The sequence below is a fragment of the Stegodyphus dumicola genome, chromosome 9, assembly GCF_044657685.1.
Source record: "Stegodyphus dumicola isolate Sdum_Otavi_A_Nest chromosome 9, ASM4465768v1".
NCBI lineage: Eukaryota > Metazoa > Arthropoda > Arachnida > Araneae > Eresidae > Stegodyphus > Stegodyphus dumicola.
In genome coordinates, this window is record NC_140776.1 from 132,185,160 (window position 1) to 132,210,882 (window position 25,723).

Genomic DNA, 25,723 nt, shown 5'->3' on the forward strand with positions numbered 1-25,723 from the left:
CCCACCAGCGGCCGAGCGGTAAAGTCGCTGACCACTGGTAGTTCAGTCCGAGGTTCGAATCCCGCGAACGGGCTGGCTGCGTGGGTGTTTTCGTGATTTTCCCCATGTGTAACGTGTATACGAGCCAGTTTTCCTTAGAAAGTCTTCCATGAAGGCATCCCTTCCCTTAGGCAGATAGCCCTAGTGTGCTTTGCCATAATTAAATACACCAGTACACACCAAATTGTTGATAACTCTACAATTATTTCATGCACGTTAACTAAAGGTATAAAAACCTTAACTGGAAGATAAGAACAACATAATTCAATCACTTAAAACAATTTTCAAATTGTTGATAAGCGGCCCACCAGTAGCAAAAAAATGCGCAATTTACCAACATATAAGAATAAAAAAACTCAATTTTCAGAGCCGAGTAACAAAGTGAATATATACATATATATATGTAAACTTTTGTTGCGGCCGTTTGCAACCAAAAAGGGAGGTGAACAAATTAATGTTATCAACTAAAAAAAATCTCATTTGAATCCATTTTAAATCAGTTTTATAACTCATTTGGGGGAAAAGAGTCCTTTACTCTGTCCCTGACTAGAGATGTCACGCAAAAACATCGCCAAATAGCATTCGATAGTGGTCAAAATGGATATTTCCGTTGAATTATGATACCCGGAATGTTTCGTGATTACAATACATCCTTTACTTCGTACAAGGAAGTAATTAGCAAATTTTCTTTACCGTCTCAATTTAAGTAAAACAATAGCTGCAACTAAACGAAGTTTATTATTACAATAATACAAGTAATCGAATGGTTACTGAGGAATTGAAAAAGAAAAATCTGTTGCAATTAAATGAAGCACTAGATTACAATATTTCGAGAAATCAGTGCCGTACTGGCTAATAATAATAATAATAATAAAAAAAAAAAAAAAAAAAAACATAGTTTTTAATTCATTTGAATAGGTCATATAAAATAGAGATACAAATAGATAAAATAATAATATCTGGAAAATAACTTGAAACAGGTAAAATAATGTGCAGAAATTATACAATATTAAGTTCATTATATAATAAATATTCTATACGTTTGTAGGATCGCCGCAGTTGGTACCCTTCTTGTATACTCTAATTAATACACTGACTACCAATAAGTATCTGGACACCTGTGATAGAAAAGAAAAACTAACTTTATTCAAAATCAATAGTTGGTAGAGCCTCCACGAGAGGTAATTACAGCGTGGACCCTCCGGGGCATAATATCCACAAGTCGCTGTGTCACAGCTAGTGGTATTTTCTTCCACTCGGCTTGGAGAAGAAATAGAAGTTCCTTCACCGATATTGCACGGGTAGTGCACCCCTGAATTCGGCGATACAACTTGTACCAGAGGTTCTCGATAAGGTTCAGGTCTCGACTCTGGGCAGGTCAGTCCATTCGATGAACTCCATTGGCACCATACCAAGCCTTGGTTAACGTCGAAACATGACAACTGGCATTGTCGTCCTGAAAGTAACAGGGGTTCAACCCGTAAAACTGCCACTACGTAGGAAGCACATTGTCATCCAAAATAGTGCAATAGCCATCGGAGTTGAGCTTACCATGAATGGGGACCAAGGCTCCCAGTCCATACCAGGAGAAACACCCCAGACCATAATTCCACCTCCGGCGAACTTGACTGTTGGCACAATGCATTCTGGCAGGAGACGTTCTCCAGGAAGACGCCAGACCCAAAACCTGCCATCCGAACGGTAAAGGGTGAACCTTGATTCGTCACTCCAAAAAACCCGTTTTCACTGATCTACGGTCCAATTTAGATGTGCTTTGCACCACATTAACCGAGCAGCGCGGTTGGACTTTGTGATCAAAGGCTTATGGGCAGCAGCACGACCATGAAAACCAAGCAAATGTGCTTCCTTACGGAGGGTATTCATTGAAACAATACTCCCGGATGCCTGTTGAAACTCCTTGCGGAAGAGGGCCATCGGTTGGTTGCGGTTCTTCCGAATTTCTCTGGACAGCACTTGTCGGTCTCTATCTCCCAGTTTCTTTGGTCTGCCGACTCAGGGCACATTCCGACAATCACCGCTCACCTTCCACTTCTTAATCACATAGGCCACTGTCGATTTTGGGTACTTCAGATAGCTAGATATGTCGCTTAAGGATCGTCCGCATTTGTGATACCCGATAAATTTACCTTTCTCGAAATCAGAGAGCTCCGAACTGCGAGGCATCTTGCATGCGACTAAAGCCCATGCTGTTTCCTACACGATATATACCGGCGGAGTTCGTGACGTACCTTAGGACCGCAGATATCGCCATTTGCATAGGTGTCCAAATACTTATTGATAGTCAGTGTAGTTTTCTCATTTAGACACACAAACTTTATTTCACGACACAAAAATCTAGCACAGACAACTTACGCACGACAACAAATTTTACGCAGAAAAACAGGTGTTGCACTAAAGCAAAATACTTTAGTCTCTCTCTCTCTCCTGTTTCTGCATCCTCCTCTCAAGATTGGGTTTATACAGCAATTAATCCAAATCTGAAATTCATAAGCGACAGGTGTGAAAAAACTTATTTACTCCTAGCGAATGATGCATAATTCAACAAATGAGTTTTACCAGTTATTTAAACATACAATTCTTGCCTTTAAAAATATATTAATTTATATCATATTATATGAAAAATTCAAATTAAAATATGTAAAAGAAAGTATTACATTTAAAATATTATTAACCCTTTGACTGATCATCCCGAGATTTCCACAGGCAACTCAAATGTAGCAAAATTTGCTCATCCCGCGATTTCCGCGGGCATATGTTTTTCTTCCTTTATTCAGGAGCGCATCCCGTTTTTCGCCGTTTAACCATTGAAATAAATTATATTCAGTATTAGGCGTTTAGTTTACGATTTGGCCAACAGATATCATTAGTAGGCCACTAAATTGCGGCATTTGAAAACGGCATGTGGTAATAGCGCTCAAACTTCACTTTTGAGGCTTTTTCTTACAGAAATGGCTGCTAGAAAACGTTCAGGGATTATCTTGAATGTTTAATTAAATTATTTAAGTATTAATTAAATTTATTGATTAGATTGATTATTAATTAGATTTATTGAATCTGGTGCAAAGACTGTGAAGTTGGACTTTGCCTTGAACCCTGTTTTGAACTCTGTCTTACTAAACTGCATTTCTAAGGTATTTTTCCCTCATCGGTTTATATTTTCTTAAATTTTCTACATTTTACTTTTTTATATATGCAATAAATAGAAATTAACTGTAATTCGACTGACATTTATTTAAAAAAATTTTTTTTTTGTGATAATATCTGAAATTGGTTTTTTTGGCAACTTAGTTTCTCATGATGAAAATCTATATAAAAAATATTTTCTAGAAACAAAAAGTTCATTTTTCATTTCACCAATATATATAGCTTTTAAAATATGAAAAAAAAAACGCAATTTTGGAAGCGATTTTGGTCCACAAATTTAGCAGTCAGAGGGTCGATTAACTCAGATTAACAGAATCAAGAGAATTAATCAAATTTCTAAATCTGTTAAATGAATTAGCTTAGTATACAAAATCTTAAATCTTCGTCATTTATATAAAAAAACTGTAAATATATTTAGCTATCAATATATTTAGCAAAAAACTGAAATGAACAAAAAATTTAATTCAGTGAGAGAAAATATTCAGGAATAATTTATAATGACGGTTTTTAATTTGGAACAGCCTTTAGCAAAAACTATCTAAATCAGGGACAGTCATTTACGAAATATTTTAATCAGGAACCATTCTAGACAAAGCAACCACACTGGAAAACATCGACCCTGGAAAATGCGATATGAAAACATCATATTTTTACAAAATTAAAGACCATCTCAGAAGCTTCGACGATTGTGGAGTATTCCTTCTAATAAATGTTAAAGGGATATTTATTCGACCTTAGGGCCAAATATTCAATTCTCGAACTCTTTTAATTCCTCAAATGTAGGCCAACCCTGTTATTGCATTGCTAACTGATGGCTCACATAGCTTATAGGAAAAGGAATTTCCTTTTTTCTTTGACATAAACATGCATCGACACCAATTAATGATCACAAGTAGTTGTCCAGCCGTGGCGGATGCAAATTGTGCGTTTGCCAACAAATACCTTAATTTAGATCTTTGTCCATGCTAATTGCTCAGGACTTCTCTATTTCTTTATAGGTTGCAATTATATAATTTGCAATAATATCGGTAGCAATTACATGAGCTCCAGAAGACTTTCGAGGTGATACATAGTTTTTGCAGTATCGAAATTTTGGATAGATTTTGAGTCAGATTCCTGGTTCCCTGATCTAATTTTGTCACATAGGAATTTTATTTGTGGATTTGCAATAGGGCAATTTTTAATTCAATAGGGAAACATTTTTCTTTCAGTTTTAAAAATATGATGTCTAGATGAAATAAATGTGTGTGTTAGTCATCTGAAAATACCGCTGTATCGTCAATATAAGGACAAGAAAATTCGGTTGATCTTTACAATATGGTAACTGGTAGTTTGGCGACATTTTGGAGGCGATAAAGGTTACTACCTGGGACTTTGGTAATAATGTGAGCAGTACTCAGTTCCGATTACGCATTATTTTGTGTGGGGGAAATGAGAAATCATGGGATATGTCATGTGATATTAATGGACGAATTACGGTTCTTTAATCGGAAAAGGGGGGAATTTGGACAAGTATCTGTGGATGTATATTATTTTGTATTAAGCTTCATTGTGTGTTGTGTGAAGTAGGGTTGAATAATTTTGGGATTGTATGGCGCTGTCTAAAGTGAATTGTAGATGTGATAAAGAAAATTTTTTTTTTATCAAATTCTATCAAATTCGGAAAAAAAATCGTTCAGTAATTTTATTGAATCCATAATAAAAGTGTATCCACCATGTAAGGAAGATTCGGAAGAAGATTAGGTTAGTTAGACTTTGTTAAGAATGTGAGTAGTATTCAGTTCTGATTACGCATTATTTTGGGTGAGGGAAATGAGAGATCATGGGATATGTCATGTGATATTAATGGACGAATTACTGTTCTTTAATCGGAAAAAAATCTGGCAATTTTGTATTTGGCTTTATTCTGTGTTGTGTAAAATAGTGTTTGTGAATTTTTGGATCCCATGGCCGTAACTAAAGTGAATTCGAAATGGGTATTTAGTGCTATTGAAAAGGATAGTAATAAATGTTTTTTAAGGTTGTGCGAGAGAGAAATAAAGATGTTTTATTATGTTATTTATTTTACCTGGTATCTTGCTTTGAAAGATAAGTATGCTTTTAAAGATTCTGAAACAGAAGGAAGAAAAGTGTATCCGCCACGTAATCAAGATTCTGAAGAAGATTAGGTAAGTTAGTATTTTTAATTATTTGAGGATATTATTTTTATGCATTGTTGTAAATGTAAGGTGGAAAGGAATTTGGTATTATTGGGAAAATTGTTATTAGCAATGATTTAGTTTAAAGTAATTAGGATTGTAAGGTAATTTTTATTAATTTAATGTATGTGCTCATTTATATTTTAAGTAGTGTTTTTGAATTTAATTATATTTTAATGAAAAGATAGTTATTTTGTGAATTTTATGTTTGTAGGAATTTGGTATATGTTTAAGTTGAAATAAACGTGCATGGAAATAATTTAAATATTTGATATTAAGTATTTGTAATGCTTGCGGTATGAATTCGTTGGTGACGTGTATAATGTAATAGATGATTTAGAGGTAAAAGTTTTTGGATATTTTATTTATTTTATATGTGGAAATGTTCATATTTGTAAAGGGTAAATACTTTTTCTCGATCAGGTAATTTCATATATGTTCTTTTTACCGAGTTTAAAGATTGAGAAAATTGTCATGTATTTTTGTGAAATTTTTGTAATTTATGAGAAAAAAGCAGTGTACATGGATATAGTGAAGAGTGTGCGCAATGCCATTTTTGTGCAATTCTGGGATGTTTTTTTAAGTAAAAATAAGTCGGCGTGTACCAAGGTCCGTACAGTGAAAAGGTTTGCGCATAAGAAGAAAAACGCGTTGAATGGTCAACCACATCGTGACGTCACAGGGAGACCTCTGTTGCTTTCTCTCATACTACGAGGGTAGAAACTACGGTAGGCGCTTGAAACGAATTTGCGCTTATTTGACTGTTCTTATTTGCTAGGTGTTTACATTAAAATGTTAAAGAAGGATATTAACTAAATCATAATTTAACATGTATAAATATTTAATAAACATTTTTTATCGACATACATACGACTTTTGAAATATATATTTAAAACTAAACGTACCGAATAAATACGCAAATCAATGAATGAACACTAACCTGAAAAATAAATTTGCATTGTACATACCCTTATTTCTTTGACATATTTTATACTTGAGCGTATAATTTTTAAGACAGTATATAAAGATATCTTATAAAAATAAACTTTGAATAATTTAAACCGAGGGCAAATTAAGTTCAGAACCCAAATTATGTGCTGTAAATTGCATAAGTTTAGTGGCTATATTTATTAAATTCTAAACATAATCAAAGTTAATTCAAATATCATACTGAATAAGGAACTGGCACATGAATTCGCAAATGCTATTGTAAAAAAACAAAATAGATTTTTGTAGTTGCAGATTTTTTTATGTCACAATTCGCTTTTTCAGAATCAAAAATATTTTTATTTATTTACTTTACATTATGAAGATGTATTATATATATACATATAATATTTTACACTAAGATATATGCATTTATATATATATATATATATATAATATATACAAATATTATGAGATGAATGTTTAAAAAAAATATATCAGATAATACGTAATACAAAATATCTTTTTCTTTCCAAAAGTAACCAGGTATTTGCATCTAAAATTTAGCCTAGTTACGTAATTTGGATCAGTTCTGTTTAATAAAAAATATTTCTTTCAACAGATATGCTGGATACACCATTTTTTCCGCAGCTAAGCTTTGCTTGAAGAAAAATTTTAAGTATTCCTTACAATGGTTAGGCTAAAAAAATAGCGCACCTAAGATAACAAAACAAAAGATAGCTCGATTTATATTCAGTTAAGGAATTAATTTTTTGATATTACGAAATTATTTTCTTCAATTTATTTTTTCTTTTTCGCGTTATGTCACAGATTTCGTCGACTGAATTTAGTCTTCTTTTTTGTGCTTTCGAATATTTTTTATTAACTAATTTTTGATTTAAAGTCCTTAATCGTATGAAAGTTCGAATTCTAGCAAAGAACTTAAGTAAGTTTTCATCTGTGTCGGAAAACTGCTGTTTAAGGGTTTTGACAAAGTCCTTTATAATATTTTCTCCCTTTCTTAAAGTGGAACCGTTGAAAATTAAAAATTGTTCTTCCATTTTATGGACCTGCGTTTTCCATTCTTCAGAGGGTTGAATTAGTCCTCCATGAGACAGATGTTGTATCACGACAAAATACAATTTGGATCTTCTTTCAGTTTATACGTAAAGTCCCCAAGATTAGGGTACTCGATATGATGTTTTTTGCTATCCACCGTGCAATATAACTTAAACCATCCTTTTCTGTGATACTCATATCCAATTTTAGTTCGGATTTTTCAGATGGGCAATCGATATATTTTTCAGTATCACTGTTTTCTGAATATGAAAATGACATTTTGTCATCATTTCCGACAACAACTTTTACACCAGCATGCCGCAAAACCTTAGAAATTAGATAATCATCTTCTAATCTGCCTTCCGTATTTGTGATTCCGCGGGCTCCAATAAAACCATTCTTGCCTAGTATCACCGTACGTAAACGATATAAAGCACTAAGAGGAGTAGGATGATCATCTAGTCCTCCTCTGCTCCTTAATTGCGAAAATGTATTTTCGAGAGCGTCTTGATTTAAACGATGCGTTAGAATGTATGATCGGTTATATTTTTCTCTGACATAATGCAAGAGACTTTTTAACGATGTGCTAGAAATTATAACACCTTTTTGAAATACCTGCAATGACTTTTTTCCAGTGCACCTCATGTTCTTCACAGTTTTGCAAAAATTACCTATTGCTGCATCCTGAGTTGTTATATACTTCCCGTAAGCACTTTTACACGGAAATCCAAAAATTTCCGGAATATAACTATTGAAAATATGAAACCAGTTATTTACTTCTTTGATAAAATGTGCTAAATCACAACATAATTTAGGATCCGACCCAGGCTTGTATCTCTCTAACGCAGCTGCAGTTGATTCTGAAAACAACTGTGATGCTAGACGTACATTTTGTCGCTGAGATTTTTCACATAATATGTGAGTTTCTGTCAGTTTACAGCAAACTTTATATTCACCAGCATTAATTTTAAGTAATTCCAAAAGTGGAATTTTACTTATAATTGAGTTATCGCTTAAGACAAAACCGGTATCTAAAAGCCAATTGCGAATAAGCTTCAGAAAATGCGGCGCATCTGCAAAAAAAATAAATATTTTCATTTGTAATCGGATGCATACACCATGATTTATTTTCGTTTATTTGCAATGTTTTCCACAGTGCGCGGTTAGATCCACTCATATCATTCACTACAGCCACAACTTTACATCCAATTTGATGTAATTTTGAAATCACGTCAAAAAGAATGGCATCTGTCATCCTTCTATCGAAGTCTACGAAGATTGGTTGCTTCCAGTTATCAAAAAGCCCTCGCGCTAATATAATTTGCATTTGCGAATACGAGCCAATAATTTGGTCGTGTTTTTTATCATATTCATATGTAGTTTTAATTTTCATTTCATCAAACGATAAAACTACGAGACATTGAAAATCTTCCTTACCTTCTCTAACTATTTTCATCATTTTTAAAGCATCGTCTAAAGTACCTTGCCGCAGTTGAAATAATGATGCCCAACGTCTAAGAGTAGCTAAATGTGAAAGAGGATAATTTAGATGTTTCTTAAGATAAAGATATGCCTTTCTTCTTAAATAGCGTAATGTGAAAGCAATTGACAATGTTTCGTCATCCCATCTCACTTTCTTTTTCTGATGAGTTAGTAACTTTTCCTGTGATTTAGTAAAAGTTCTTTTTACAGCACTGGAAAGTTTTTTATATTTAATGTCATTTTTAAATTTCTCTCTTCTCAACTGTGACACTTCCTTTTTCAAACGCACTAATTGTTTCCTCAGGAAGCAAATTGTATCATTGGCGGATTTTAACATTTTCTGTAAATTGTTAATTTCATTTTCTCGCTCTATGTTTTCTTTCAGTACATCCAGGTAGGAAACGTTTTCTAAAACCGTCTGTTCCAGAGCTTCACCGCCGTCATTTTGTACGAATGTTCCAACGTCATTTCGAGAGGGAGCTTTTTCTAGCAAATCAAGGGCAAGATGGTGACTTAAACGGCGTCTTTGTCGTGAATCACGTTCTTCGTTAAGAGGATCTTTTGACCATATAAATACCGACGGAACAGCCGTTTTCTCCAGTATCTGAAGTCAAAATAAAATAGCTATTAGTGCATTTGTGACATAAATTAAGAATTAATTAATAAATAGATTCAGCTCCTTATTTTAACCTTTATTATATTTCAGGAAATTATATCTATTTATTTCAGTTAAAATACGGCTCAGGATTCTTAAACCGTACAGCTCTCTAAGAGGAAAAATTTATTAAAATATGGACTTCAGTTATGTTATAAAAAATAACCTCTACAATTCACTTCTTTATTGGCTAAATAATTTTCAGTTATTTTAGTATTTTAAATTACAACTTCTGAGTGTGTCTTTAAAAACAATAATTGAAAATAATTATTTTTGATTCAAATGAAATTAAAAATTTGAAAGAACGAAATTTTGGTCTCTAACCAAATAATAAAGATAAAAGCTGAATCTAAATTAATGCATAAATAAATACATTTCCGTATGCAATTTACAGAAGAATAACGAAGTTATGCATGAAAGGACTAAACAGAAACACAAATTAATTACCTTTTTATGTGGCAAGCCCAGTAACTCTGCTTGTAAATCTCTCTTATAGGAGTCTGCAGTAAAATGGGCAGAACATATCCTAGAAGAGTTTGCATTCCATTTATCTTCTCGACGGCAAAGATTTATCCACTTCCTTCTTAATGTAGGATCACTTGGAAATTTGTGATAAACTATGCGCTCAGATAAATTTTTAGTTTTTTCTAAACTGTTGTTGCAAAGAGCAACGGCACATCGCATTCCAGGCATCTAGTAAAATTGAACAAAAGAAAGAATCTCAGAATCGTTTTTCTGCACTGTAAGCATTCCATAATATAATATAAAAATATTCAGTAAATATTTTAACCTTTTGATATAGAAAACTATGTTACATTACATTAATATGTATATATGTAACTTTTTAAACATTTTTTAAAAACATTTTTTATATACTTTTTTATAAACTTTTTAAAATTCTTTTTTGCATTTAAAGAATTATTTGAAATTTATTAATTACGAATTTCACCTTTTGGTCTTTGTGAAAAGTAAATTTCTTACTTTATGTCTTTACTGATAATTTTTTAACAACTTAATGCGCGGAAATACTAGACATGTTTATATTTTTTTTTTTTTAAATTTTGTAATTTCATATATATATACACATTTTTGTAATCTTTATCCTGTAATTTAAGCTGTTTTGGCACAAATAGATATACAAAATTCGTCTATAAACAAGCTTTGAACTTAAGCTTGTTATTTTACAATTAGTACTGAAGATAAAATATTTTATAGCATAAAACAGAAGTGAATATTACGTAACATTAAAATAAAACAAAAGTACTGAAATTTTACTAACCTTGAAGAAAATATTCTCACTGACAGGAAACAGAGGACTTCACAGGAGTTCAGCATTCGAAAGCAATGACTTGGCGTTTCCCTTAGACTCGTATATCACGTAGGCCTCGTCTGGTCGCCCTGTGACGTCATACGTTGAGACTTGACGCATGCGCTCTATGCCTCAGTTTCCGAATGCGCGAACCTTTTCACTGTACGGACCTTGGGCGTGTACATGGTTTATGTGTATGTGTTATTTTGAAAAATGCGTAAGGAGGATGGTATTGTGCAGTTTTTCCTAATTTTGCAGTGAATATTTGTCATGATTAAGCAGTTTTGTTTGATAAAATTTCTAGCATAAGTGTAATTCGGCTAGTAGATTGTTGGAAGAAGTGTTCAGGAGATAAAAAGAAAAGAAACATGTCTTTACTTCGTGAAGACAAAATGGCGGCGGGGGGAAAAAATAGAGGGTTGCTGTAGGAGAGTTGGTCGCCAAATTTTCGCCAAAAAATCGCCAAGTTACCATAATGTAAAGATCAACCGAAAATTCTATGTGATCTGATAATTCTCTATTCGTTACATGTTGGAATGTCGCCGTAGCATTTTTAACTGAAAAGGCATATCTTTAAAACAGTATTGAGCAAGATGCATATCTTAAATGATGTCAAATCCCAGCTTGATTTTCCAATGATATAGCCCAATAACCTTTTAATAAAAGCTGTGGTAGTTATGATGTTGGGTTTTCCTATACAATACAAGAGTTTGATGGTATTTGCCATTTGTAAATCAACTGCTTTAATTAAGAGCTCTAAATCAATACAAATTCAATTATCTTTCTTTCTCTTATCCAAGCTACAGGGTAGGCATCAATCTGCATCAATCTCCTTTATAAGACCTTGATTTATCAGTTCGTCAGTTTGTTTTTCAACTTCAGGTTTAACAGACTCGAGGATTTTCTAAATGTAATGTTTCTTCCTTTCTTTTTCTATCAATCTAATTTTTGGCTCTCCAACCTCATCTACTTTATTAGGAAACAGTATTTCATAGTTAAATTATAAATCTGAATGATTTAAGTCAGTTTTCTCTAAAGTAAGTTTTTACCTTAGAATTGGTATAGATGTTGGGTAGATTACTCTCAATTCTGTTTAATTTTCGAAAATTAAAGAAATTATTTGGATTGTTGGGTGGAATTTTCTGATTTTATGTACATGCGAATGCCTTATTTTTCCGTTTAAAAGTTTTACGTTTTACGAATAGGATTAAAACGAGAAATTGTTTCGCCTGATCCAGTCGATTTTTCGCATAATTTCGTATTTGAATCAAAAATTAGTAAATATACTTGATCACCAGTTTAAAAGCTCTTTGAATAAAATGCCACTGTTAAGATATTCAGCATATTTTTTTCCCTTCTGCGATTATTGATGCTACTTTCTAGCCTCTTTTGAATTTATTTTCAACTCTTGAAGGTAATCTACAACATTTATTGGAAATGAGAAATCTTGGTACTCACTTTTGCCAATATTTATTGGTAAAGAGATTTCTCTCAAACAAATCAAATTTAATACTCTCAATGAACCTCTATGTTCTCTTCCTTAAAGTAATTTGAAAGAAGACGCTTCATTCAGTGAGCTAGGAATTTCTCGATATGCGATTAGCAAATACGAAGTATTATTTGTCCCAGTTCTTAAAACCTTTTCTACGAATAGTAGGTGAAAAGTGAAAATTAACATTTTATCATTGATAAATGCAATATTTTATATCTTGTTTTCCAATGAAGAATTTAACAATCAAGTACGGCCGCAAACACTTAATCCAAGGTTTGATTCAGTAAAACAAGTTATAACTTATGTGTTTATATGTCTACGAACTTAATTATCGTACACATATAAACACATAATCATATAATTTTTTATATGTCCTTATATTTCCACTCACAGTAATATTTCTCACAGTAATTTTCACTCACAGTAATATTTCTCACAGTAATTTTCACTCACAGTAATTTTTATATGTTCACCCCCAGTAATATATTTAATTCCCAATATACATACAAATAATGGTAAATAAGGTAGCTTTTTTACCTTCGTGTAATGTGATTCAATTCTCTTAAAATTCTTTAATGAAGGCATGCTTGCCCCTTAGGCAGATATTCCTCGTATGCTTCACCGTAATCCAATAATCAGCCTAACCAAACAGTCTAGTAATCAATTGTGAGTTCTTAATTACACATTCTCTTTTATAACATTTTAATTCTCACATTATTACATTATAGTATATCGTAATCTATCAGTTAATGTTTGAATTAAATGCTCCATGAAGTTCCTAATCACCACCTTTTCTTAAAAATGTCTTAATAATGAGTAAAGCGTCATTTGATTTAACCCGCACTCTGATACGCCAGTTTGTTGATTTAAATTGCCCATATTTATATTACATAATGTATCATCAAAAGAATTCTAAGAACGCAGCAACTTCTGTTTCATCGTAAAATTAATGCTTATTTGTGTGACTGTTATTGTTTGATTAACAGAACGTGATGAATTTTTCTTATTTATTTATGTTTTAGTTCCCGTTGGTGAAATGACCAAGATTTTTGCGTTTTCAAAAATATTTTAATATATTGATGTTTTACTCTGAAATGGATTAGTATTCATTTATGCTGAAATCTTAAACTTATTTTATTTCTTTCCAGTGTATGGGTCACTTTTGGTACATGGCAACTGATATGCAACTCTATTTAGTTTCTCTAATCACTATTCCAGTGCTTCTGAAGTAAGTAAAATAACTTACTATTTTTTTGAAAAGATAATATTCTTGCTCGCTTACAAGGTTGTTTTCTCCTGCAGTAGAAAATTGTATCTCATATATATGTTATCAAGCGTGAAAGCTTGCTTTACCAGTTGACAGGAATGATAAAAGATGAAAGCTTCTTCAGCAAGATAACGTGAAAGATTTATTATGAAGGTTTGATGTTAAGCAACATGAAAAATAAAAGCGAAAATTTGTCTATACCAGGTGGCAAGAAGGATTAAATCTTGCTATGCGAGGTAACATGAAACGTTTTTCTTCTTTTTTTCCACTGGTGGGCATTTAGCTATCCAGCACTGACCACTCCTAAGGCCAGAATGGTGTCCTTTTTATTGTGGAGGCATCTAATAGGCGGCACCGTTGCCTCCTATGAAGGGACGGACAGTTACAACCATGTCTTCTGCGGAATTCGAACCCGAGCTCTTCAGCACTGCATTAGGCTTCCCTGACCACTATACAGTTTGGGCGGCACGTAACATGAAATATAAAACGATGAGCATTATGTGCGCCAGATGACATAAAAAAAGGACAAAAATTCGCTGTGAGGCATTTTGTGTATTTTATATCGCAGAAATCGACGAAAAAAGTTGTCAGTTCCGTTCAATGCGTGCGTTAAATCTGTCTAACAATCATGGAAAACTGTACTTCAAGAATACATTTAAGAGAATATGACAAATGCTTCACTAGAGCGATCGGTACATAGTAATAATAAATTCCTAGGAGTATAAACAAAAATCACAAACATTTGGACATGAGGACATGGAATGCTAAGGGCATAGTATCATCTTGAGTAATATGATATATGCAACAATGAAGAATGGAAGTTCAATAATAATCGAGGGCCACCAGCGGCGGAGCAGTGAAAGATGCCAAACACTGAGAGTTCATTCCAGGGCTCGAATCCCAGCGAATAGGCTGCGTGGGCATTTTCATGGTTTTCTCCATCTGTAAACTGGATACAAGGCAGTATCCCTTAAAAGAACTCCAAGGAGCATCCTTCTCTCTTCGTGTAGTGCCTAATGGCGGAGCCGTAAAAAATAAATTAAAAAAAATATATAATATATCGAATTCGTAACTGAACTTAACACCAGAATCTTTCTTTTTTTAACCATAGAGTGATATATCGCAAGTTTTACAGAGTACAGAAATACTCTTTCAAGCGGACAGAATGGATCTCATATTTTGAAATATCTGTATAAGTATTCTAACGAGGTTCACGAAAAGAGTGTGCATTTTTGTATTTAAGCTGAGATGAGCTGAAACAAATTCAGCGTATATAGGCATAAGTACTGCACGTAATTAAATGTGGATAATTGTTTGAAATCTTTAGAATTAATTGTTCCGTGTCAAACATTCTGAGAGAGTACATAAACAGTAAAATCAAGAAAACAATACCCATTTAAATTTACCGTAGAATTAACATTATTACGATGACTGCAGGAGTTAAAGCAACAACAGTCAGCGTAATATTCATAAATCTGCAACACTAAGTTTGAAGGTTTAAACACTTTACCTACAGAGTGCAAATGCCGAAAAAGAGAAAAGTGACAAGCTAAGCTAAGCTAAGGAGATAAGAACGACAGAAAGGAAGTTAAGCTAGTAGCGCCCTCCATTCATGAAAACTTAAACCAACTAATTCCTGAAATAAATAAATAATTTCTTTAAAAGTTGAGGGTGACTGGAATTGAGATCGTAAACTAGAAATGAACTGAATGTGAAATACCTTTGGAAATCTAACTCGCTGAAGAACAATTTTCGGAATAATTCTGAATAATTTTGGCTGCCGAAAAATGAAAACTGTACTCTCTGACCAACAGTGTCGGACAGAGTATTTAAGTGTTTCTGTTTCTCTAACATATCCTTCATGCTTCCTAGAGCGAAATTTTAAGGCTATTTTGGTTTCCGATATATTTAAACAACACTAGCAAGAATATTGTATGTACCCTAGTAGTTCATATTGAAATGGGCTTTTTAGGCATGGAACTTCCAATTTTATTGACAGAAGAGAAAACGACCTGAAAATTAAATGTCTGTAAAATACGCGCAATTTTATATCTAATCGATGGAAAGAATGGAATGCTACCTTAATTCTAATAATCACCCAAAATGAAAGTGTTCTTTTTGAGTGTTGACATAAGAATTTTTTAACCACTTCGTCAATAATGTTAATTAAAAAGCCTCTGTCAATCGCAACTGCATTTAAGAAATTTAGATCTGGATTCAGAGCTGATTTAGAGGAGGAAATCTGAAGTGCACAGAAAATGAGGGACTAAAATAAAGCCTAACTTGTGATTAGCCGAATGATGAAATTCGAAGTATAGTGCAAAGCAAATAGATGATAGTTTACTGTAAACAGTAGTACTGAGGTTGAATATGTTGCATGTGATCCATCGAGAAACAAATCGAACTGGACGTCACAAATTTAAAAGTAAAATGAATGGCAGAGTGAATAGAACTGTTTATTCAAAGAACTTTATTTTCAATCATATTTATTACCGTAAAAGAGACTAAAGGTATCGCCAATGTAGATGTGATTTTTTTTACGTGGCTTAGTAGGAACTGTGAGGATTTATCGCACATTTTATTTTTGAGAGGTGCGAAGGTAAAAGGTCTTTAGGGATCAGATTACATGAGCCTTTGTTTAAACGGTTAGTGCCCATAGGTATGTTTTTTATCGATGGCGACTTTCTGGGCACATTTGTCAGCTTTTGATATCATAGTTAGAATAAATTTCGCGCAATGTAGCTTCTTCTGTCTTTTTTAGATTAAGATTCAAAGGTTTACTGTTGATTTCCCATTTGTTAATTTGTCATTAGAAATTATATACTGTTAAATTTCACGCATACGTGTAGCTAAAAATTTAGTTTTTAGATTTTTGGCTTTGCCAGTTAATAAAATTTTCGTCATCAGGAATTTAATACTATATAAAAAATATAAGTATTTTCCCTAGTAAATTTAGAATACTTTCTTTTGATGTGAAATCATTATTCACCAATATTCCAGTGGAAGGTTCACTTAAATGCCTAGAAACAAGACTTCAAGAATTTTATTTCTCCTGTATCGAAACTAATGATTTAATTTCTCTTAGTCATTTCTCTGTTAAAGAAACACAGTTTGTTTTTGAAAATAAGTATTACAAACAAACTGAGGGATTAGCCATGGGAGCTCGTTTTAGTCCTATCCTTGCTGATATGTATATGTATTATTATGAATCAGAAATTTAAAATTTTCTTTGTGTGGTTCCACTACGTTGAAGATACCCTTGATCTTCTTTGGAGGTAGTAAAGATGACTGAAAGTATATAGTTTCTTTCAATAACGAATTTCATTCATTCTACAATTCATTTCAATTAAGAATCTGAGATGTCCAGTTCTATTTAGTTTCTCGATATCTGGATCACACGCAACATATTCGACTTTAGTACTACACTTTACTGTACACCGTCATCTATTTGCTTTCCACTGCATTTCGAATTCTATTTCGAATTTCCGACACTATTGGTCAGAAATTTCCGTTTTCCATACTCTTCAGCTCAAATTATTTAAGAAACCTCATCCTTTGGCGAATTGGATTTTCTAGAGGCGTTTCACATTCATAACACTCTTCTGTTTCTAGTTAACGACCCGAATTCGCTATCCGTCTTTATCCTCATCTTTTAGGGAAAATATTTCATAGTTGATTTTATTTTTCATCAATAGTAGGTGTCTGTAGCTTGACTTCTCATTCTTATCGCATTATTCTATGTTATATTATTTTATCACTGCATTGTCTTTCATCATTTGCACTTCTGCAGCTGAAAAACGAAGACTCTATATTTAAATTTTCGAAATTAGTCCTGCAAATTAATGAATATTTTACTGATTCTTGTTATTTTAACAAGAACTTCTCCAATAATAGTTATTCAACGTGTTATTTTAATTGAAATTATTGTGATCATTTTTATACTTCATTTTTCATATTTAGGCTTTTCGAATTTTATCTCATATGTACACATAAAGTATTTTTGTAGATTGCTTATTGACTTTTGGAGTAATAATCGCATCTTCTATTGTAGGCTTTACTAGGGGACTAGCTTCTATTTCACAAATTTTAATTGAAGAATGTCGCATTTACAAAATACATAATGATAGTGCGCAAGAAAGCATTGATATATGCGCGTTAAGATTTACCGACCTCATATATAAGAACAATGATATGCGCCGCCCAACCGGGATAGTGGTTAGAAACTCTGACTACCGTACCGAAAGGCCCGGGTTCGTATAGCGGAGAAAGCATGGATATTTGTAAAGGTACATCATCTGTGTGGCAAGGGAGCATTCTAAATATGCTGCAAGCCGAAAGTCCTCTCGAGAGATCGTTGGTAAGAGAAGAGGTGATGAGAGACCCTAGCACCCGTCCTCCGGGGTACCATCACATCAGATTGGGGGGGGGCGGAACTCAGCAAAGTCAACTGTATAGTGCTTAGGGTCTGTCCAGCGACAGGAACAATCTTGCATTCCTTGCCACGATGAATTTCACGGGCTTGTTCTGATGGTACCGACATATAAGTGAAATAAGTCGCAACAACACAATGATATACTGTACGCATGACATTCTACATTTGTAGCCTATTTTCTCTCTCTCGAATGGTATGGAAGAATAGATTATGGTATTTTTACCTAATTTTGAATACGATTCTATGACGGAGACATCAATGTACCTGTACGTAATAGGTACAGGATGAGGAAAGTTGGGAACATAATCATCCACGTAGGCATATTAGGCATCTCAGGGTCTTGCTAACTGCTAAGCGTCAGCCTCAGTTTTTAATTACGAGGTAGAATAACCCGAAAAGCAGTCCTAGGGTCTTCTAACCCTGTTCCTCTACCAATAACTTCTCGAGAGGATTCCCGCTTCCCGTGTATTTTGAGTATCCTCTTGCCACACAGATACTACACTCATGTCCATAAATTAAGGATAATTCAGAGTAACGCGAAAATCGAACTCTAAAATAAATATATCACCGTAAAATCACTACACACATCTTCATGAATCATACGCAAATTTTAGGAAATAACCAGATGACACCGATGGTACGTCACAATGACGAGAGTGTAAGAGAGTGATATATAAGGAATACAGGCAAAGAAATAAAATTGTTCGCAGGCGCTTTATAAGCATTTTAGTGCAATAACCGAATAGTTATGACACAAAGGACGCATTTGAATGATTTTTTACGTGGTAGAATTATCGGCCGTCTGGAATGTGGGCGCACCCAACTGGAAGTATCAGACGAACTTGGAATTGCCCAGAGTGCAATTTCCAGGCTTTGGCAACGATTCCAAGATGATGGTAATGTGAGTAGACGTTACAGCATAGGTCGCCCCAGAGTAACAACGCCGAATGAGGACCGGTATTTGGCAGTTACTGCCAAAAGAAACAGGCGGAACACAGCTTCAGACCTGTCTCGTCAGCTCTCTTCAGCCACTGGTACGACGATTTCAAGGCAGACCGTGTACAGACGCTTAGGGCAGATTGGTCTATATGCTCGTAGACCTGTCAGATGCGTTCCACTTACTGCAACTCACTGTCGCCTGCAGTTAGCCTGGAGTAGAGAGCATGCATTGTGGACATCGCAACAGTGGGCTTGTGTGATGTTTTCCGACTAGTCAAGGTTTAGCTTGCAGTCTGATTCTCGCCGGACTTTCGTATGGAGAGCTCCAGGTACCCGTTACCACCAAGAAAACATCATTGAACGATACCGTTACGGTGGTGCAGGAGTGCTCGTTTGGGGTGGAATTATTCTGGGTTCCAGAACTGACCTGCATGTTCGAATTGGAACCATGACAAGCCAAATCTATCGGGATGTCATTCTGGAACAACATGTACGTTTGTTTCGGGGCGCCATGGGCGCACAATTTCTGTTTATAGATGACAACACCCGTCCTCACCGTGCAAACATCGTAATCGAATGCCTTCAATCGGAGGATATCACCCGTATGGACTGGCCAGCATTCTCACCGGACCTGAATCCAGTCGAGCACGTGTGGGACATGCTTGGCTGACGAGTTGCAGCCCCTCAACCTCCTTCTACATGTCTACCGGAACTTCGGAGAGCATTGCTTTTTGAGTGGTGTTATATCCCCCAAGATCAGATCGATAATTTGATACTCAGAATGCCTAGGTGTTGTGCGGACTGTATTGCATCGTCTGGGAGACATACAATGTATCAACAATAATACCAACCATGTAATATTGGTTTTTTGTAAATAGGTGTTTTTTGTAATTTGCTCCAGGGAGAAAAATCGCTAATTTTTTTAATAATATCAAACATATAGCATCTTTTTTTTGCTCTTTACCTTTTGTTTAATAAATAAGCTTTACAAATAAGTCAAATTTGTTTTGCTTCTAACACTTCGTTTGCCTGATTTTGCATTATCCTTAATTTATGGACATGAGTGTATATACTTACAAATATCTTTGTTTTCTCCCGGGTTCAAAACCGAGCCTAACGATACGGCAGTAAACGTCACTAGCCACTATTTCGTCTGGATGGCACCCGTATACGATAATATCTGTTTCAACGGTATCAGTAAAACACGTTATGTTTGAACTTAATGAACACAAGTACCACTCGGGTTCACATCTCGGCTAACAGGTCAGCTGCACGGAAGCCTTTATGGTTTTCATCCATTTTTAATCTGAATACGAGCAAGTTTTCATTCGAAAGACATGAACGAAGACATTCCTCTCATTAAGTAGATAGCTCTTGAATGTTTTCCTGTAATCTACACAATTCAGTGCTAACAATAAAAGTTTTTCTTAATTTTACCTTTTCCATCCTCGAAAAGGGCAGAAATAAAATCCTTTAAATGAAATTTATGTGAAATTCTTAATATAGGTTTTCATTTTGTGGCTAATTTTCGAAAATCCCGCTTTTATTTTCTGACGATTTGACTTTCATTATTTTACAATTTCAACATCTAAATGTATACCTATTTTGATATTTTCACAAATTATAAAACAAACTCTTTGCCGTTTTTTAAAACAAGAATTAAAAAAATACTACTTAAATGATGTTCTACATTAAAAATGCTACACAAATGTTAAATCACAGGCGAAGTTTTGCTTCTTCTTCTGCGTCTCGTAATTCTCTTAATTTGTGATGATGTTGATACGTCTATAGTTTCTCTAGTATCGATGTTACTTGTTTATTTCCCTTTGTTTGCTAGAAAGAATTACTTTCAAAGCAATTCAGTTTGATACTAAAATATTCTACCATTTCATAAATTCTCTTTTTTCCCTTTTTATAGATAGAGTTTTGCATTTGCTGTTCATTTCATTTTATTAGTTTCAGAAGAAACATGATTTAAAGACTGATTGGAACTTAGAATTTCTATTTGCAAGCAAATATATCATACGAAATGAAAATATTGTAAAAAACAGAAATGTTTAATTTTTAGATTTCATATGTTCATATGCATTTTTCTCGGTATATCATTTTAAAATCTGATTTTCTTAATTTCTTTGTAAATGCCATATTACATTCTTTTATGGGACTTTAAAATGCTAACGTCCAAAAATGTGGATTTTAAGGATAGGATAGGTAACACAAAGGTGACTCCGAAAGAAACAATAATAATTACGCTTTAAAGAAAAATGACCAGAAGTTCACTGTGAAAATATTCTCAGATCAAGAACATAAATGTTTTATCGATGATAATATATCTAAATATGAATGTAAAATTAGAAATAACACACTTTAACGTAAAGCTGCAAATATAATAACAAAATAGGCAGAAGTAAACTAGAACTAGAAGAGAAACACGCTAATGTGACAATCAAAATCGTAAAAACAACCTTGTATTTAGCGTAGGTATAATGAAACACTCAATCGATTTCGAGGGCAGCTAAAGGTCCCTCCTCATCAGGAGAAAGAAATACCTAGAAAGAAGAAAATAAAGGAGAAGGAGTCTCAGAAACACGTGGTCCTTATCAGCAATGCACGTGGTTATAAATGGAATTTTAATCAGAGTTGCACTGGCCGCCTACTTTTACTGAGCCAGGCTATCTGATCAAGCATAAAGGACAAGAAAAATTAGCGAAGTTAAAATAGGGAGCGAGGGGCAAATGCAACTTCACGCTCAAAATCTTTACTTCAAATAATGGAAAGCAACCACTAAACGGATTTTTATACCCCCTGGTAGTACCAAACGCGAGGAGGTATCGCCATCTATCGGCAAAAATAACTGAATTAAGATAGTAGAATTTTAAAGGCATTAGGAAGGACTGGATTGGACTTCAAATCATTAATTAAACCTGCTAAATCTTTGTGAATGTGAAAAGCCTCAAGAAAATCCAATTCACCTATGGAAGAAGCCTTTTGGATAATTTTTGCAGACCCAAAGTAAAAATTATGGTTAAATGTCCAACTATGATACGCTATTGAAGACTTGCTAACTTCGCCTTTTCTGACATAAGATTCATGTTCCTTGATACGAAACTTCAACGCTCTTTTTGTTTGGCCAATATATCTTAAACCACACTGACACGATATACTATAAATTCCCCAAGAAGGCAGAAGAAAGGTATTATTATTCATTTTTTTAAATTAATATGATTTATAACATGTCAATGACACCAAAAAGTACAAAATAAATATTAAAAGGGTTTTACAATATAAGCTTTAATTAAAAAAAATTATAAAATAGTTAAACTAACAGGAAACAACATTTTATCCTATAATTTGATGGAAACAATAGATTAAATAATTATGCATTTATCTTCTATTTTATATCATAAATAATACAAGCATGGAATCCTAAATAAAACGTAACAATCTAAATGTATTGTCAAAATTCTAAGTCATTATCTTTACAAAGTGACATGAAAATTATTTAAACTTTCGTTCCCTTTGAAGTATATGATATTTTCCTTTCATTTTAGTTTATTTACTTCATGAGTTTTAATTAAAAACTGATAATATCAAAACATATTTTTAGCCCAGAAGGGGCTATTAGTCTCGAAATGAAATTTTGAGTTACTTCACTATAAACGGCTTATCACTTTTAAATTGTTGCCATCAAATATCACCGCCCTGTGTTATTTTTAAAGAAATTAAATAATGACGAATCTTCATGTGTGTATGTTATGTTTCTTGCATTGTGGAAAACGGCTACACCTCCAGCCGTCAAATTTTGAATAACGTAGTCGGCCACCCAATAAAGTTGGCCAAGTTGGTTTATTATTTATTTCACATTTTGCAAAACTTTAATGTGCTTTTCATTATCAAACTAGATGATTTAAAACAGCGTAGTTGCAACACTACAGTTCAAATTAAAACATTTTTTCCTGCATGCGGAAAATTTTTCATTCTGGTTAGCATTCGGAAAAATGCAAGATACTTATCTTTTAGTTAAAACACTCGGCGCTATGAAAGCATTGCTTTGTTGCGGCCGGAATTTAAATACTTTTATCTTCGCTGCCGAGTGGTATAATTTCGAATGTAATATGGAAGATTACTGAGAAATAGTGTAAGCTATTTAAAAGCAATATACACAGTTCTCGAGAATATTTTTTTTATTTTATAATGTGATTGATTTAAATAAATATGTATTAAAATATTGAGATGTGTAATTAAAAGCTTTTAACATTTTTATGAAATTACACCAGCTGCACTCATTAAAAACATAATATACATTTTCTTTTTAAATAACTGCTTTAGGCAGTAGCCTGGTCAAATTTTTAAAGAAATAATATAGCAAATATAAAATTAGTACGGCAACCTCTAACACAATATCGGGAATTCTAAAGATATGCTGTCTATAAATATTTTGTAATTTTGGTGTTGAATTGAATTTTATATAGCGTGAGTGCGAAGACTATGCTAGTTATTAAATAAAATTTTAATACATGAAGTTAATAGATAAAAAGTTAATAAGAAAAAGAAAAAAAAAATGCTAGCCATTTTACTAAAACTGAATATTGACATGATGAACGGAGAAAAGACTGACAGAAAGTAGAAAAATGCATGACAACACTTAGCAAGCCCTTCGTCGGGAGCTGTAAACATATGCTGCTATGCAGATTTTAAAAAAAAAATGTGATTTTATTGTCGAACAGCATGTGGCGCAAGTGCAATGAAAACCATGTTTAATAATAAAGCTTAAAAACAAAACAAAAAAGAATAAGGGTTATCAGAAGAGAATGCATTGGTAGACCGAGAGCGTAAAAAACCTTAACAAACACTTTTGGGCGACCGTTAAAGTCTTAAACCTTTCAGATTCCTTTTTTAACACTTTTGTTTTATTTAATTTCCAAAAGTGATAAAATGTTAATAGATTTTATATGATTTTTTTTTATTTTTGTAATTTAATTTTTTTCCTCTTCTTCATGAAATCTAGTGCGAGTCCTGAACATCTATTTCTTCCGAAATATATATTTTAACAGCATTAAGGCACACTCTTTGCGCTGCTGTGCTGAAGCTTTAATATATGATAAGGTTCTTGCTTAAACGTAATATTAACTGAACTGCGTTTGAATTTACAGGCGGCCTAAGTATGGAGTACTACTGAACTTGCTGGTTGTGTTGATGTCTGTGGTGTTCACAGGTGTTTATACATGGTACTGGAACCTTACACCCTCTTTTGTTGTAACTCATATAAGCAGAGAGTAAGTATTTATATCAACTGCCTTTTCTTAACAGACTTAAAATGTGCATTCGAAATAATTAGGTCGTTTTTCTTATTCAGCGTATCCATTAAGATAATTTAGTCAATAGACACTCTAGACGAGTTAATGTCTCCTTCTGAGGAATCCAGTTCGCTCAGCTTTTCAGAAGCTGAGTTTTATATCTGTTTAATGCTATTATTACTTGTCTTGAACTGATTGTCGTTATCACTATTAGAACGCAGCATTATTAACCCGTTTTCGGTTTTGACAGCGCCAAAATCTCTCCACTCGATGACATTTGGTATTAAATTTTTATTTTTCGCGGACTTCAACTTCCCATGCTTTGCAAAGTCTGCATATGCAATTTGGTGTCATTCCGTTCATTGATTTCAGCTGCAGATGCCTTCAAATAGGGAAGGTTATTTTATAAGCAACCTATATTTATTTTACAGACAAATGATCAAATTTTTCGTACAAACTCTTTCGAACTGTTATCCACCAAACACGTATAGGCTACGTATAGCATAAATGACTGTTAAAGGAATACTAACAAATAAAAAAATAAATTGTATCTAAATAACTTTAACTATACTTGTTCGGCCCTTTCCTGCTGTACGTACTGCAGTAAGCTTACCTGCAACAAAAGGCAAGTTTTAAGACTTATCTGCAGCTATTAATGAGTAAGATTAAGCGCATTGGCCTTTCTTGTTGGTGTGCTAATCAGCAGCAAGGCGTAACAACTGCATGCGGACAAAACAGTGATCATAATATATTTTTGTTTACTATTAGCATTTCTGACTTACTTATTATAATCAATGTAAGATTCCATGTTTCATTTCTTGATAAAAGTGGAAAACATAGTAATCTCGAATATCAGTGTGCAGTACGTATGTATATAATTTAATACTTCATACAAGGAAATCATGTGGTGTGCACATGAGATTTTTTATCTCATATTTCTATATAATGAATTTAATACTCAAATTCCTACGTTGTTAGCATTCGCTTTTAAGTCATGGCGAGAAAAATGTTCTAAATCAGTCAGAAATTAAAATAATAAAATTACTTGTACAATAAGATAAGTAATTTAGTTCTTTATTGCTTTATCTCCAGACTGAAAACACAAACAGTTCAGACAGTCACATCAGAAAGTTTTTCATTTAAACCCTTTCAAGCCAACTCATCAGGAAACCAAATGTTCAGCTATCATTATATCCTTGTTGTTGTAACTTATCTCACTTGTTTGACAGTACCATCTGAATAAGCCCACGAAATTAATCGTATCAGGGAGAGTATGACTGCCCTTGCCATTAGCAAGAGCCTTGAGCACCATACAGATTGCAATATGATTTCGCTCAGTTCTGCTCCCAATTTTGTTGGAGAACACCCTAGGATGACAGATCCTACTGTCGCCAATCCCCGTTTCCCTACCACTAACCTCTCAAAAGGTCCTTCGGATAGCCATATATTTAGATTGTTCTCA

The 25,723-nt window shown here is 33.6% G+C and overlaps 2 protein-coding genes across 3 annotated transcripts in view; one reads left to right on the forward strand and one right to left on the reverse strand.

Annotated features, from left to right (window-relative positions):
* Positions 1 to 25,723, forward strand: part of LOC118201132 (nose resistant to fluoxetine protein 6-like) — a 105,546-nt gene that overhangs the window by 61,287 nt on the left and 18,536 nt on the right. For both annotated transcript variants that reach the window (XM_035373168.2, XM_085824129.1), the window contains 2 exons: positions 13,475 to 13,554; positions 24,118 to 24,240. In XM_035373168.2, the coding sequence (XP_035229059.2) occupies positions 13,475 to 13,554; positions 24,118 to 24,240 (203 nt within the window). The remainder of the gene's footprint in view (positions 1 to 13,474; positions 13,555 to 24,117; positions 24,241 to 25,723) is intronic.
* On the reverse strand, positions 812 to 10,232 carry LOC146995489 (THAP domain-containing protein 1-like). The gene is made up of 2 exons (XM_085824130.1): positions 9,973 to 10,232; positions 812 to 2,537 (listed from the first exon to the last, which is right to left on the reverse strand). The coding sequence occupies exons 1-2, from the start codon at positions 10,216 to 10,218 to the stop codon at positions 2,409 to 2,411; spliced, it is 375 nt and encodes a 124-aa protein (XP_085680256.1). The 5' UTR covers positions 10,219 to 10,232; the 3' UTR covers positions 812 to 2,408.